General features: G+C 43.5%; 1 protein-coding gene across 1 annotated transcript in view; it reads left to right on the forward strand.

Annotated features, from left to right (window-relative positions):
• The window catches only part of PRUNE1 (prune exopolyphosphatase 1), a 286,990-nt gene that overhangs the window by 237,369 nt on the left and 32,429 nt on the right, over window positions 1–17,192 (forward strand). Inside the window, exons 6-7 of the mRNA XM_069649764.1 lie at window positions 4,234–4,328; window positions 5,308–5,466. Coding sequence (XP_069505865.1) covers window positions 4,234–4,328; window positions 5,308–5,466 — 254 coding nt within the window. The remainder of the gene's footprint in view (window positions 1–4,233; window positions 4,329–5,307; window positions 5,467–17,192) is intronic.

Consider the following 17,192-nt stretch of genomic DNA (forward strand, 5'->3'; position numbering starts at 1 on the left):
AGTTCCATGTAAACCAGTCCATATAACTACCCACCCTTTTCCAAAACCCCACTAACGTGGCAGAAAGAAGCCTCCACACACTAGATGTGAGGAGAGCAGTTATCTATTATCTGGAAAAGACAATGCCACTAAGGAAAACAAACCAGTTCTTAGATTCAGTGGCAGCTGGTAGAGAAGAGGGACCCTGTCTCTAAATCCACAATATCAAAATGGATTGTTAACTGCATCACACTGTGTTACACTCTTGCCAAGAGAGCCCTGCCCTTTACGCCTAGAGCACACACTACATGGGGCACTGGAGCGTCCATAGCATTCATTGCAAATGTTCCTCTTGAGTCCATTTGTAAAGCAGCAACATGGAGTTCTATACACGGCTTTACACAACACTACTGCCTAGATACACATTCTAGGTCTGATTCTTAGGTGGGACAAGCAGTGCTAAAACAGCTCTTTGCTATTGTTCCTTCTCACATCCCACCACAATCTCTGGGTACTGCTCGCTAGTCTATGCACAACATGTGAATAAGCAGATGCAATCATCAAAAATGCAATTACGATGAGTAATACATGTCTTCTGATGCTTGCATCTGCTTAGATTCACATGCACCCACCATTCCTCCCCTCATGAAGTTGAAAGTACATAAACAGCAAACCTCTTACACTTGGTGTTATGTACTCACACATACACTTATGCTCCCTCATGTCAGATACAAAACAATCTGAGGGACTTCGATGCGTGAAGGACCATGGGTATAGCTGACATCACAATAAATATAGTATTACAGACATGCGCAGTCGACGTCCCTTTTCGACTTTCAAAAACAAGTCATGCAATACTCTGCACGTACCACTAGATAGCGGCCTATGCCAAGCACGTGAATCTAAGATGCAAGCATCAGAAATACGGTTACGGTAAGTAATTATAATATATATTATACAGAAGCATGAAGAAACATTGAGATTGTCAACCCAACAAAACTTGGAGACTGACTACAGGTTTACCAATACCATTATAATAATTACTTCTACATTAAGAGCAAGAGAAACTCTAGCCTTGAAAAAGGCCTTCTCAGGTCGAAACACGAGTCGACGACAACTAAAAATAAATGAACTATTATGTTTAACGTATAGGAGTTTCTTTACTTGTATAGCTCGGAGGTAGGAAAGAACCCTTTGACTTTTGAAGGGATTTTGCATGTGCACTATGCGGGTACTCATTATCAGGTCCTCCTAATTTGTGGTGACACAGGGCATAGCCACTGAACCTCTGGGCATGCAGCAGTTGCACAACACAACAATTTCTTTTTTGAATACGCTAACCCAGCATGGTAGCATGTGGGTCCATGTGCCTGGCTTCTTTGTATAATCCCTGTGTAACATATGCTGCATTCATTCCTTTCTAAATTATAGACTGTGGGTAATTCTTCTTGGACCTTGTTCCCACACTGATGACAAACCAGTATTTGTAGGATCCTTGTAATGGTTACATTTGGAAGATATATCGACTGTCCAAAGGAAAAATAAGAACATTAAATCGTACACAATTGCTAACAGAAGCAGACTGTAGACGAACCTGGCTTCTTCTGGGTAGTTCCTAAAGTGGTGACATTCTCTTTGTTGGGTTAGGGGTTTGTAATCCATCCCTCGTCAATCTGCAGACATTGTTGCTTTCTTTTAAGGCCCATTTGTGCTTAGTAGGGATAGGCTAGGATCTCTGTTTAGTCGGCAGCAAAGTTTTGAAAGTCTGGAAAAGAAGCCCTATTTGTAAGGCTAGCAAATGTGTTCGGTTCCAAGCCCTCAGGTTGCACGTGCTACTGAAAGTTTGCAACAAGAAGCACAAGTTAGTCTACTAAAAGAAACACTGCTGCTACCCGTGCATTTTTCCCTGTTGCTGTCAGAATATTTTAATTTCTTCTCCCTTTGTCAAAAACCATTAATATGGTGGAGGATTTAGGTCCTCCTGAGTCAGTCTGGATGGAAAGTTAGTACTCGCCTCGTGGGAGACGGGCACATCCCTGGTCTTTCCCCAAAGTATAAGTTCCATGAAGGACACTTACCACAGTAGCATCTATAAGGATGACATTGCTCATCTTTCAATAAAAATAAAAAAATGTAACCATTAAAAAAGATAAACTAGTATTCCTTCCTCGGACCTCCGTCCCTCTGAAAAAGCTTCAGTTGTTTCACAATCTGGCTTAGAGAATTTATTTTTATTTTTTTATTTATTTGCATTTTTAAAGTGCTCACACAGCCCGGGGGCATCGAGGCGCTGTTACAGGAAAATGTCTTAGTTCCATATTTATAATGCGCTTAATAGCCAGGGGTTTCTATGCGCGGAACCGGGGTTCGAACCTGTGTTGCTTTCGTGTTGACTTGTTTCCAGGGCGAGCACGTTGCTGCTGAGCTATCCTCCCGGGAATGACATCTGAACTGGTCTTCCCGGGCTCTTTTAAAAATATTGCACCATTCCACAGCTAGTTTACGCATGGAAATGGGAATGTTTCGGCATGTTACTCTTATTTTAGCTTCTCCTAATTAGTTACTTATTCAAAGGCACCTTTTTTCAAGAGCCGCTGCATCACCTTTAAGCCAGTCATGTTGGGTCAACCTGCTTACATGGCATCATGATTGGAGATTTCCTTCGGCCCCCCTATGCTTACTTGCATCTAAGCTACAGATTTATGGGGGTCTCACACTTAACTGCAGCCTAGACATTTTAAGATTAATTCTTCCAAGATTCCTACATTCGTGTTTCTCTATTCGACCTTAGTCTGCGGTAACTACGCAGGCCTGGAATTCTGTCTGTCTTTTTGGTACCAAGTGACATTTTTGTTTTTAAAAACAAAACAAAATTAAAACAAATCGATTTAGAAAGAGCGCTAGGAGACCGCTCCGAGCAGTCTTTCTAAATCGAGCTGTCGTGCCCCTTCCACACACGAAAGCGCGCATGGGCTGACCAGCGTGGCCAGGCGAGCGAAGTCGCGGGAGAGAGGTCAGTGTTATTTTGTGTGTTTATCTGTCTCTGTGGAGAGGAGTGGGAATGTTTGTGGTGGTGAAGGGAGGGGGGCGGGCGGCGGGTAAAAAGTGTTTTTGCATGTGCGAGTGGTGGAGGGTGAGGGGGAAAAGTGTTGGGCTGGGAAAAGGCGTCGTGGTGGCAGGAGTTGAAAGGGGGAGTTTGTGGGACGAAAACACCAGATTTCATAGAAATCCCACCGGCACGCGAGAGGGTGAGGGTGGCAGTGCTGGACTGGCCTATTGGGAACTCTGGAGTTTTCATGGTCGGCCTCTGCACCCTGGCCCTATTTTGCGTTATAACCCATGTTATTTGCGGTTCCATGTCATTTCGACGACAGTAATTACTTCCAAGTAATTTACCTCGAAGTAATTACTTCGAAATGTAACTTCACATTTCGTTTAATTTGAAGGGGTACCAACATACCCCTTCTTCCCCTTCACTACTATCCGACCCAAGACCCCTCCCCACACACGTTGTACCCCTAACCCACACCTCCTTATATTTTTTGACGTTTTTTCAAAGTAATGACTTCAAAGTAAATTACAAGGAAGTAATTGCTGTCTTGAAAACCACGGGATACCTTTATGTGCAAAGAGCTGTGCTTGCTGAAAATAAGCAATATGAGGCCACTTTGAACATTATTTCCAGGGCCTCTTTTGGTTCCCAGTCCACCCCTGGCGGTGGTGGCTGGATCGCTTTCCGGTGTGGTGGGGTTCAGAGTGTGATATTTAGGCATTTTGGAGGCCACACAGTCGGCCAAATAAACGGGTCTTTTTTTGTGTTCAGCCTTGAAAATGCAGAAAGATCACATAGCACCGTCTTCTTCCCTCGCTCCTTGCATTATGAAAAGTCTTTAAAACATGTTTGCTTAGGTTAACTTGCATGCACCTTTGTTCATTATGGATCATTTTGTCTGTTTCTTTTGAGGTTTGTGTGTGTGAGATAATAATACTCGTCTGAAAATTGCTGTGCTATTATGCCTTTGTCTAAATTGTTAAAATAAACTGTTGTACAGCGCCCCAATGCCTTTGCCTAGGACTTCACTTCAGACATGTTTTAAATACAATTATTTACAAATGTATCTGCAAAGATCTCGGGCAAAGGATGGCTGCCTGATTTATATTTTCACTACCATGAACAGCCATAGTATCTAGTTCATCTGCTTGTGTATAGACGAAATAGCATGCCTTGAACTCCTAATTGTCTATTTTCTGCAGGTCTGACAACTGAACAGCTGCTGAGAAAGGACCTGAAAGCTTTGGGCAGCCATGACGTCAGCCTCTCCATCAGTGCCATCTACATGACACTTGAGGTGAGTTCTTCATCTCAGGATGAGGCTCCAAGCACTTAACTGTACCAGGCCCACCATTGAAGCAGGAATGTGCAGCAACAGGCAGCATGATGCTGTATGTGACTTAACATTAGAATGCAACGCTGCTCGTGGCCTAACAGCCAAGCAATATGGAGACATACCCCCTGCTCACAAAACCCAGGCTGCTGCGTCACATCACTTCCGTACAAGGTGGGCCACCCTTTCAGCTACCAGAAACCTGGAGCGACTCACTAAAGAGATCTTTATTCAGTCCACCAAATGCGCAACTCCAACGGCCATCTTTTACGCCAATATCCATCCTACTGACCTTCAAGAAGCAACACCATACTTGCTTCTTCCAACAATATGCCCTTGACCATGTCACCTGCAGCAACATAGCCGTCTGCAGATTTGTTTGCCCATCAACCATTCTACTGGCCCCAAGGAAGGAACCTAGAATCTCCTGCTGTGCCCATGGCTCACCCCTCCACTCCAAACTCAATCTCAGCCTTCAAGAGGCAACCTGAGGCTCACATGTTCTCCCAGCCCCAAGCCTGCTGCCTTCAAGAAGCAACTTAAGGTTCATTTCCATTTCCCCAATCTACTCGTCTTCAGTAAAAAAAAAAAAAAGACCAAACCCACCTGTTCCCTAGTATACCAACGTACTAGCCTTCCATACATGATGATCATTCTAGATCCACTGGTTCCCCCAAACCACTCTTATTTTTATTTTACAATGTTTAAATAATACGTTCAAATTTAGTGATTAGACTTTGAAGGGGTTTATGCTCATTGGAAGTTCTTATTTTGATTTGTTTTATTGATGTTGTGTAAGGTGTTCTGCAAACCAAAAATACAATGAAAATAAATGCACAGACCTACTCTGTACTGTTGACTGGCCTTTCACATTCGATTTTCAATAAATGGGTTAGTCTTTTTTTATTTATTTTTTTCATTTTTTTTTTCTTCTTTTCTTCAGGACTTCCTACAGAGACCCAACGTGCAACAGGAGCTGTGCAATTTTTGTCGAAAGCATGGGTACAATGTGTGGGTTGGCATGACCATCTCGTTCAGTGACCAGAATGAGCCGCAAAGGCAGCTGGCGGTCTACAGTCGGTCTGAGCATCTGCGGGAGCTGGTGAGTGCTTCTGTGTACCCTCAGATGGGGCATGTGCAGATTTCTGCCCTTATTTTTATTTTTTTGTCTTTGGTTTGCAAACAAACCTTTACAAAGTTTAAGAAGACGATAATCCATCATAAAATCATCAATAAAACATCAAACAAACATAGAACATAGATCGCAAATACTATCGAAAATACTGCCCTCAAAATCATAATTGTCCATACAATGAATTTCATATCGGCGACATCACGAGAAGAAAGGGTCTGAAGGCTTTTGTAACCGCACATGCAGGTCAGAACGGGTCTTCATCGGGGATCAGCAATGCCCGTGTGAGGGCTCTGTTTTTCATAGCTGGTCATTGCCACAGCCCAGAATAACCTGCATGTTTGTTTTTTTTGACCTTCAGTCCGATTTTACAGTGAAGTGTTTTATATGTCTTTCTTTTTCCTCTAGAGTTTGTCAAAACTTAAATCTTTAAATGTCTCCATTAGTGCGGTCTCGAATTGGATATCTGTTTAGTTTGGTAACGAAAAAATCCCCTTACCACTGTTCTAAACTTCATCAACAAGGTTAGCATTCTTTCTTTTTAGTGTGATGGGAATTCTTATTTATTATTCTTTGGGTCTTTGGTTTCTCCTGTCTGCGTTTTTTCTACCTGTACCAGAAGTTGTTATCTTTGCAGGAGTGGTGTATAACTCCAAGCTTCCAGGTGACTTGTGGTGTGCACTGTTGAAAACCAATGAATCCAGACTACATTACCACCACTCCCACCATTTGAAATGGTAAAGAAATTGAAACCTGGCTCATGCATTCCCTCAACCACAGCCAGAACCGGCAGTGCTTTTGCAACCCTTCACTACAAGGGTACTTACCCCATAATGCTCTCACATTATGCACCCCTTCGTACATGGCCACTGGTTTTCATATCTCAGTTCCTTTTCTCACCTAAAATGTGTTTTTGTCACCTGTGAAAGCTTGCTCTCCCATTTCATTTTCTGTGTAAAAGCATTTGTTCTGTTTGCAGACCTTCTTGTGAATTCCCTGGCTGTCCAGGCATGCAGTAGACACTGGGCATCTCTAGCTCTGTATATTTATATTTTCATTGATTTTCTTTCAGTTAAGGTGATCAGATTTAACGCAGCAAAACCCTTGAAATTCAGTGTGTGTGGGGGATGCCCGGATTCGAACCTGGGACTTACAAATGGGCCACTATTTTTGTTTCATTGTCAATCCCCTCTGTTATGTAGGTCCTCATGGGCTTAGCAACGGTGGTGTTTCTGGAAAGCTGATTGGTCAATCTGCAGGCTATACGCACTGATATAGCCCGCAGATTGATTACAGCCCGCAAATCGGGTCTTTGCAAAGCAAGCAGCTTCAACGTTGTGTTCTGCAACGTTGAAGCTGCTTGCTTTGGAGTTTATGAAAGTGTTCATATGCACACCAAAGTAAGCGGCTTCAACGTTGCAGAATACAATTGGTGTTTATATACACCCATGTTCTCAGCAGCATTTTTGTAAAACAATGAATATGTCATTATTTTACAAAAATGCTGCTGAGATTTCAGGATTTCGGGATTGCGCCTGTTATGGCTAACAGGCGCAATCCCGAAGGTGCACTGTTGTGCACTACGAGGACGCCCAGGCCCACTTGAAAATACTGGTGGAGCCTGGGCGTACTGATTTGGCGCAGTCCTGCTTTTTAGCACATTCACTGCATCAAGTTCAGAATCGGGCCCTGATGGTGTTCTAATAGCTTTATAGACCTGCAGCGAGGGCCGTACCGGGCGTTATGGGCCCCCATACCTAGTTAAACATTAACTCGGTCTTCAGGGCCCATAACGCCCGGTACGGCCCTCGCTGCAGGTCTATAAAGCTGTAATGTATTTTATCAAAACCGCCATTTCTCATTGTGTCCACGTAAATGTTTCACATCACCAATAAGAATCCAATGTACTGGGAAGTTATATTTTTCTCATTCCTAATCATTCATTAATAAGTCGTTCAATCTACACACACTGCGTGCTATCTTATCTTCGATAGAATTGTGAACATTAGCCTGCGTCGCGTCTGGACATAATTGCGAATATTAGCATGTCCACACTTAGAATTATGAATATTAGCATGTCCACACGTAGATAGAATTGTGAACATTAGCCTGCGTCGCGTCCGGACAGAACCGTGAATGTTAGCATGTCCGCTCTTAGATAGAACTGGTAAATATTAGCATGTACACACTTAGATAGAATTGTGAATATTAGCATGTCCACACTTAGAGAGAATTGTGAACATTAGCCTGCGCCGCATCTAGATGGAACTGTGAATATTAGCATGTCCACACTTAGATAGAATTGTGAACATTAGCCTGCATCGCATCTAGATAGGATCTTGACTGAAGGATAGCATGCCCGCACCTACATGAAACTTGAATGTTAGCATGTGCCACACCCACAACTGTGAACACCAGCCTGCACCGCATCTAGATAAGGCTGTGACAGTTAGCATGCCCACACCAAGATAGAATTCTGAATATTGGCCTGCGCCGCATCCAGATAGGATTGTGACGGCCTACAAGTGCCACACTTAGACAATACTGTGAATGTTAGCATGCAGAAGGTCAGGTAACCCACTAACCAATATAACCTCAAACTCTGCATACTTATCTCACTCATAAACTCACACAACCATCTCTCGCACCACAAGCCGCACGCACTTCATAACACTGCAACAACACATAAGCCAGAGCAACAGCACACGCGGACTGACACCGATCCAATACCCGCACCAAAGCTCAGCACCCAGTGTCTACCGAGTTGAAGCTGCCAACAGAACACCACTCCTCTCACTATCCTACTCCTTCTTCACCATACTAACCCATCCCCCATTATTGTTTGCAGATCCGCCAGAGCGCCTGGGGACCAATTCCGTTGGTGACGGTGCGTGGTACAAATACCTTTAACATTTAATTATACATATTGGCAGCAGCCCTGCTACCTTTGCACACATAACACTGCATCCGCATATACAATTATATTTATACCAGATCTAACCACTTTCTACGCCATACTCGCTGTAGGTTCTGCACATGGAAATCCATAGTGAACGCCCTTAGTAGATGTAGGTGTATGGCGCTTAGTGTTAAAGGGCCACTCCAGTCCATCTAAATAAAGTACATATTATAAACTGCAACTGCTTAGTCCTTTGCCTAAATGTCAGAAGGGTCGATTTCATAAGTGGCAGGATACCAACAAATTAATGGCTGCTCATTATCTCCACCCTACTTGTAAAGTGCATAGTGCAGTTGCATATTAATGCCAATATACTATGGCATATGGGCAATATGTCAAGTGGCGTGCAGCCCTTTATTATCACTGCCATAATGCAGTGCTTAATGCAGATGGCGGATCAAGACGGCCATTTTTGGAAAATTGTGCCTATAGTACGTATTATGCCTATAGTACGTATTACAGTAAATTACTAACTTTCACTTCTGATTTCCGAACTAAAGTGCATGGTGCTCAGTGCATGTTACAGAGTAGGTGCATAGTGCCTATTCTCTGCGTCCCCTCCACAAACCACAAAGTGCATGCTCCCCTTTGCAAATACATACAGTGAATTTCTGAATCGCACCAGCTCCCAATCTCCTTGATAAAGTGCATAGTGCTGAGTGCAAATTACAGAATCGATGCATAGTGCCTACTATTCTTAAAATCCCCTTCATAAAGTGCATACTGCAATGTGCAAATGGTGGCCTTCTGAATTGTATTATCCCAGTGTATGTACACTGATGGATAAAAAGATAAACTATTAAAATGACCTCTCATGTGTCATTTACTAATAAAGTGCTGGGGTTGGGGGAGGGTGGGAGGGGGCCCAGTAATCCATATGATCACTGCGCCGCTCTGTAACAGCCATCGGCTTTTTCGGCGTCGCAGTTGCGGGCGGCGCAGTGATCATAGATCCCATGTGCCTAGCGTCCTACAAATCTCCATCAAATGCTATATGCATATACTAAAGAGGGTATGTGGACATGAAAGGCCCCAACTGTTCAGCCTGGCATTTATGTAGAAGAAAGGTGAAAAGTGCAAATAACAAGCTGTAAATGTCCCCACATGGCCTCTGTTGTCAAAGCATACACCAATCAATGACTTCATGGTTTTAAAACTGCCATTCTAAGTAGTGTACACATTTCTTTCCCAAACACCAAAAATACCCTAATCACACGTTCCAATAACTTATTTGCATAATTGCTATAGGCTGTGGCACTGGACTAATGGTGCTAGTGTATTTAGAAGGGTACATACACATATCTCAGTATTTCAGACGAAGTGTTGCTGTCGCATAAAACATTCACACAATTACATATATTTAAAATAACCTATCTCCCTACAGAAATCCAAATTAATATTTCAAATCATCATGACACTGCCAAGGGAAAACATCAGTCTTTCTCATAGTGTTATTCACCCAGAAACATGCACAGTTCTTCATCTTTGTTATGTCCGTTAGGCGTTTTGGTGTCTTATCTATTATATGACTTGTTTCTGCTTGTCTCAATCTTTTTTCTCAATCTCCTCCTCTGCTCTTGTTAATTTTTGTCTCTATTGCAAAGTATCTGAAGGGAGACATGTCCTTCTGATGTTTCTGTTCAGAGTTTTTTTAGCATTGGTTATGTTGTATCTCCATTCTTTATAGCTCTTATGTGTTACAATATACTCCTCTTGACCTCCAACTTGTGCTTCCTATATACCATAATTTGCAATCACACGTAATCACATAAATGACATATTTAGTTGTACAGCAATCCATTTTTTTATGTTTACTGTTCGTCTCGTTTGTGGATGCTTGTAACTTTGAGTGTTAGTCTCGAACTTACATGCCTTACATTTCACACATTTGTAAAATCCTTCAGATTTCTGTGCCAGCCAGCTTGTTTTCTTGGGGTTTATAGATTGGAAAAGACTAGGAGATAATTTGGGCCAACCGAAGTAGCTTTTCTGTAAGTGATCCTGGTGTGATCTTCAATGTGTCGCAGAGTATCACTATCGCTTGTTAACAGATGCCGGTGCTTTTGTAGTGTTTTTCTCACATTACTAGCTCCGTCATTAAAGGTTGTGATAAATCTGATGTTGCTTGTAAAATCTTTCTCGGATTTCCTTTTCAACTTACCCATGGTGAGTGTGCTATTCCTAGTTCTAGAATTACATTTTTCATAGGCTCTATTAATCAGATTTTTCACAAAATCTTACAGCTGCAATTTCCGTATTATGCACATATGTATCCTCCTCACTGCAGTTGCGTTTGATCCTTAGACACTCCCTGTGAGGGATTTTATAATTGGTTATTTATAATGCGCTTAATACCCGGAGGTTTCTAAGCATGGAGCTGGGGATCGAACTTGTTGCTCCGTGTCATCTTGCTTCCAAGACGAGCGCAAGCACGTTGCCCGTGAGCTATCCTTCCGATAAAAGGGATAGTTTTTTTAAGACTGTAGGGGTGTGCACTATCTGCATGTAGAACCGTCTTAGTGCTGGTTTCTTTTCGGTACAGCTCTGTAGTTATCTAGCATGGGGTCTGGCATGGATTCACATGCTCATGAATATTCCCGGTCATCAGGCTGGGAATCCTCTGTAAAAGAAAAAACTGTTTCAGTTTCGTTTCTAAACTGTCTTTCTCCTCTTAACCAATATCTGAGTCCTGAGTCATACTGCCCCCAGCCAATGACTGCCCTCTACTTAAGCCCCATCCTCTGGCAGCCATCTTCAGATTTTTACCACACGTTCAAGTGTTGGGGGTTCTCGCGTTTTGCTCTTTGAGCTTTTCTGCGTTTTTTGCATTTTGTGATAGGAAAATGCATTTTTTCGGTCAATTGAGCCTGGTGCTCCATCGTTCATCCGTCCGATTAACGGGGACCTGTTTTTTGGCAGCTTTCATTGCCCCTCAAGGGCAGAAATCGTCGAGTGTTCTTCTTTGAAGATTCCAGAAGACTTTAGGCCTACACTGTGCCGGATCATGTCAGAGAAGAAGGACGGTTTGCGGAATGTTTATTCAGATGACAAGCATTTCCAATACCTTTTATTGTCTACACCCAATGCATAAAGAAGAAGATTGTAAGATTGCCGTGGCTTCACCAAGCACACAATGAAGGATCAGCACATCCGGTTGGCTGCATGGCTCCATTCCAGGGACTCTACCCTGGGTGATTCTCAGGGACTGGCCTCTTTCGGATCCAGCAAACCTGAGCGGTCTTCTTAGTCCTTTGAGGGTGCTCCATCCGTGTTGGCCCAACACAAGGCCAAGTTCCGCGAGTCCGCTTGCGTCGGGGTTGCCGCTTCAGCGGGTCCCACGGCGGTCGGGGCGCCTTCGTCGTCTCCATCGGCCTCGATCTCCAGCCACTGCTCTAGCTCTTCATACAAGAGGAAGTCAGTTACCCGAGGAAAGCTGCGGGAAACACTGGATAAGGACAAACAGGGTAAGGTGTCTGAAGCGCCCGTGAAAGATGATAAGACCAAGCAGGACAAGGAGTCCGGGCTGCCCGCGAAGGAGAAAGCCAAGATGGCCGACAGGTGGTCCAGGTCAAATCATCCGCCTCGATCGAGATGGTGGTGGCCTCCCTTTCGAAGGCAAAAGGGGCTGACCCCGTTGAGGGTGCCACGGTGGCAGCCAGAGTGTCTGTCTCTCCCAGCCAAGAGAGAGTCTTCATTCAAGCCGATAGCAAAGACCCCGAAGAAGAGGATGCCGGCCCTCAGACCTAGACTGACCCCTCAGGACCCGAAGAAAGGGGGGAGAAGAACATTTCTTCGTCCGACAAGGATGAGATTCTTTCTGTCCGCATCACGGTGGTGATGACGAGATGCCTGCTGATGACTATGTAAATACCGTCGACGGGGATGACGACGTGGGCGCTGGGTCCAGTGACCCTGTTCACCAGGTGCCCCCTAGGGATTTGTCACAGGATCTTCTTGACGCTCCACATGCTGGTGTCTGAGGTTCAGAGGCAGTTGCCGACGACTCCACAGGTTCCAGTGGCACCACCAGTGACCCCGTTGACACTGGGGCAGCCACCGGCGAAGAAGAGGAGGAAACGCCCTACGCCCCCATTCCAACCGTTGCTGCCCTCTGACCCTGCCCCCCGCTGGCAGAGACTGGCACGGCGGCGACGGATACAGACGATGACACAGGGCTGGGAGACCCTGCATCACCGGCACCAAGAGCCTCTCCACCGGACGAGGTGGGCTCTTTTCATTCCATGATTGCCTGGGAAAACCGAGCTTTTTCAGATCACCCCGGAGGAGAAGGAGGGCTACTTGTGCCAATGCCGGGAGGCAAAGAGGAACACTATCCTGTCAGTACCACTCCTGGACGACGTCTGGGATGAGGGTCTGGCGTTGCTGAATAAACCTGCTTTAGCTCCAGCGAAGAGTGACCGGCTTGAGAAAAGGTACTGGATGCCAGAGGCTGCGCCCAAATGCCTGCAGTCTCAGCCGTTGCTGATCTCTGTGATCCCGGCGGCCGCCAGGAAGAAGGCGTCGTCAAGTTCTTTGTCGCTTTCTTCTGTACCCACGGACAACGAGGTGACGGCTTAGCTTCTATTGGTATACATTCCGAATACCTATGTTATAGTAATAGGGTGTGGCACAATTGGTCTTGGCATCATGGTTAATTTTCTAAGTGTGGTGACATTGGGTTAGTGTCATTTTCCTGGACCAGTGCTGGCCTGTCCCTCTAAATTTAGAAATACTATACTCTAAAGATTGAGGAGAACTAAAAAAACATTTTGGCAGGAGGAAGCTCAGTGGAGTGCTTGCTCATTCTACCTTATCAAATATCATGGTAACCTTAACTCATCCATTTTTTGTTTTGTAATTAGTTTGTTTTTGCTCCTAAATGCTTATAGTCACAGTAATGTTATGTGTTGTGTACATATTTATTTATTAATAAAAATGTTTAACTGTTTTAGTTTTTAATGTGCATTACATTTGTGCTGCTTTTGTTAGAATGTACAGTTTGCATTATTTACTAAATGTAATTTAGCACACATATTGTTTGCATTGTTTATGCACAGTCTAAGGACTATAAATGTTGGTTATATGTTAATGTTATTTGTAGATGTAAAGGTTACTAAGCTTTTACTGTATATGATATTTTTTTATTTGTTTTGTGTAGGTTCTATTTTTATAAAGTTGTTTGTTTATTAAATGATATGCACTTACAATTGACATGTACCTTGTTAATATCTTTATTAATTTATAAAGTTATTTATTAATATTACATATGTAAAGTATTAGACTTGAATGCTTATGTATATTGTGTTGTAGATTTATATTTGCAAATATTCTGTATTTTGTATTGTCATTTTTGGGGGAATTATGCTTTTGTATATAATTGAGTTGGTTATGTAGTCATTTTGTATTACAAAAATGTTATACTTTTAGCATTTATTATAGCTGTACATTGAATGTACCTTTGAACGATTTGGCATTTTACACAATTGTTTTATGTGTAAAATTGTTATAATGTTATGGTAATGTTGTATGCTCTTGTGAGTGGGTGAGTTAAGGTTACCATGACATTTGATTTAAATATAATTCTTTTTTAAATGTATTAAAGTTTGTTACATCAACTTTATTATTTCTGATGTTTGTAGACTTTCAGTTTTTGTTGGTTTAACTGTTTTGTAAAAAAAACAGTTAAAATGATGTCTACTTTTTTATGGTTGCATGGCTATTGATTTGTAATACTAGCCTGTGTTTTAAGAGTATGTATTATAGGTGTGTGGGTGGCATCAGAGCATGTTGCATTACAGCTCGTGGCATAAGTGCATTTGTTGTAAGTTTGTGTTGTGTGTGGCGAAGGAGCACATGTCGAAAAAGCATGTGTCGAAGGAGTGTATCAGTGTGTGTGGTAGGAGTGTGGTAGGTGCATGTGTCGAGGGTGCATGTGCCTTGGTGCATGTTTCTTAGGTGTATGTGAGAGCACATGTCGTATGTCCACATGTTGTGTAGTAGGCAGATATGTATTAGGTGTGTGTGTTATAGTTATAAATAACATGGGAGTGTGTGTTGTAGGAACGCTTGTTATAGCAGTGTGTGTCATAGACGCACGTATCCTAGGAGCATGTGTTGTAGGAATGTGTGTAGTTACAGCATGTGTCGTATGGTATCTGAGCTCCGTCCAATCACTTTGTATTTCTGTTGTTAAAAACATGTAAACAAGTAATTCCATTCAATAGAAGCAAAAGCCTTGTGGGCATCCAGGCATAGGCTATGCATCTCCTTTTGGGACTGTTTGGCATCTGCCATCAAGAGATAAAGTCTCCAAATGTTAATCTTTGTGGACCTATTCTGGATGAATCAGCATTGATCTGCATCAATTATGTTTGTCATGATATCACAGAGTCTGTTTGCGAACAACTTGGCTAGGATTTGGCCTCCACATTAATAAGTGATATGGACCTATATAATATACACTGGTTTGGTGGCTTCCCTGGTTTTGGTATCTAGACTATAATTATCTCCCATAGTTCCGGTGGAAGGGCCCCCCTATTTTTGCTCTCTAGAAGCATATTCCTCGTGGCCTCAGTGCATTTCTCCCTTAGGGTAGACGCTCCAGCGGCAGTTGTTTAGGCCCTGCCTCTTTCCCCTTTGCAAGTTGCCCCATTGACAATCCAATTTCTTCCACCTTAACCTCTCCTTCCAAGGTGCTCCGTTGATTGTCAGTTAACCGCTTGATCAGTAGCCCCCGCAAGAAGGTCCATATATCCTCCTCGGTATTGCACGTCCTAGATTAATATAGTTGACTGTAGAAAGAGGCAAAAGCTTGTGCCACTTTCTTCGGCTACCCGACTCCTGCCTCATCCTCACGTATTCGAATCTCGGCCAATGTCCACCCCTGTTACTCTCTCTCTAATGGCTTTTTTGTTTACTTTTACAATGTGCCTAGGATGAGCTGGTGGCAGCAGATATCTTTCCACCATGCTTTATACTTTTTACTTGTGCACTTCTTTATTTATGACAAAGGGCTACTAAAGGTGGCTAGCCATACCACAAGCTGTTTGCTTGTCCTTTTACCTTATTGTTCTTTGGCCTTCTTCCTGCCTTTTCAGGTCAGGAAATGCCATACATGGAATGCCATTTCCTGGGGAAAGCTGCTGCTTTCGCGGGCAAAGTGGTGCTTTGTGTGTGAGCCCAGTTTTGGGTCCTGGGACTGCCTTGTCCCAGTACACATCCAGGTGCCTGAATGGCTGGATATCCATGATTGGATAGCCACTGCCTAGTTGAATGGTGCAGATCCTTAACATTGGTGCACCTGGACAAGCTTCCAGTACAGATCTTGGATAAAAGGTAGATGCGTACAGCCATTCCTCAGGTAACTGTTTGATCCAAGTCTTGTATGAAGAAGAGCAGCCTGTTGACGACCCCTGCAGCTGATCAGCACCAACTCCAATGAAGTCCTGCTCCTCTGCCTTAATCTCAAGTAAATGTTTGTCCCCTGGACCGATGGGAATAGCCAGTCTCAACCCTTGCTCGAGGATCTGTGCCTTCAAAGCCTTCTGAAGTGTCCCTGGACCAACCAGTGGATTGTCATAGAGAGGCCTCTTCAACCACGACTACTGTCGCCTGTGTGCAGTGACCGTCGCTGAAATTCACCTTTCTCCGTCCTGTGAAGTGTCATGAAGAGGCGTGCAATCCGGTGGATTGACAAACTCTCTACTGGGCTACCTCGCTTCAGCTGTGGCCTTTCCAAGTGCATTCTAGAAACTTGGAGGATCTTCAACAAGACGCCTGCATTGTCAGACTACTTGTACCAATGGAAGGTGCACAGGACCTGTTCCTTTGTTAATTCCTAGAAAATCGCCTGTCGCCGCCTGACCGTGGCGACTCCTGTTGCAATTTATCATCTTCGCATCCTTGAGGTATCTTGCACTGCAGAAGTCTTCATATTTTCTTCATTTGGGTGTTCAGCTGGAAGGTGCCTGGAACTGATTCCTAATCGCTGCAACTGACCAAAACAAAATCCCACACCGCAAAGTGACCTCTCCATCTGCGACACCTGAGACTTCCTCGACTGGACCAAGAACAGAAGACTGTCTCTCCAATATATTCCGGAACCTCAGCAGTAGTCTCTGGAATAATCGCAGTCAGTCGAGGGCAGGGAGGGGGCGGGTGTCAGTGGGGTGAGGGGGTAAGTTAACATACCTGATTCTTCCCCCTGTGTGTTCTATAGGGTTGCACAGGCATAAAGTCCTGTGCCAAAACTACTCTTGCCTGACTTTCGTCAGTGGAGGCTTTGTCAAGGATCTCTCCGTAGGCCTATTCTAGTGACTGGGATCCAGTTAGTTTACTTCCCTGAACTTTACTTACATTTTTGACTTTGTGATCATAACCACTGGCCTCATCCAAATCTCATAATAAACCTACCTGTGAAGTATAACTTTGGAACTGATGACTTCAGGGCACACGTGCCCATCCAGCGGATTGCAAACCACAGAATAGCTCCCCAGCCCGAAGTGTCTGTCCTGAATTTCATGCATATAAGTACTTACTTCAGTAACCAGTGGAACACAGGTAAGTATAAGCTTTCTTTCTTCTCCAAACAGTGAATGTATATATCTGTTTTAAAGTAAGTGACAATATTTGATTAGAAGTTGTATTTTCTTAGTGTGCATTTTAAAAGCCTAATAAATTATTGTATATTTTGTACTTGCCCGTCTAACTTGAATTATTGGTGGTGTTCTGTGGGGAC

The sequence above is a fragment of the Ambystoma mexicanum genome, chromosome 1p (assembly GCF_040938575.1).
Source record: "Ambystoma mexicanum isolate Mex_15411 chromosome 1p, UKY_AmexF1_1, whole genome shotgun sequence".
Taxonomy (NCBI): Eukaryota; Metazoa; Chordata; class Amphibia; order Caudata; family Ambystomatidae; genus Ambystoma; species Ambystoma mexicanum.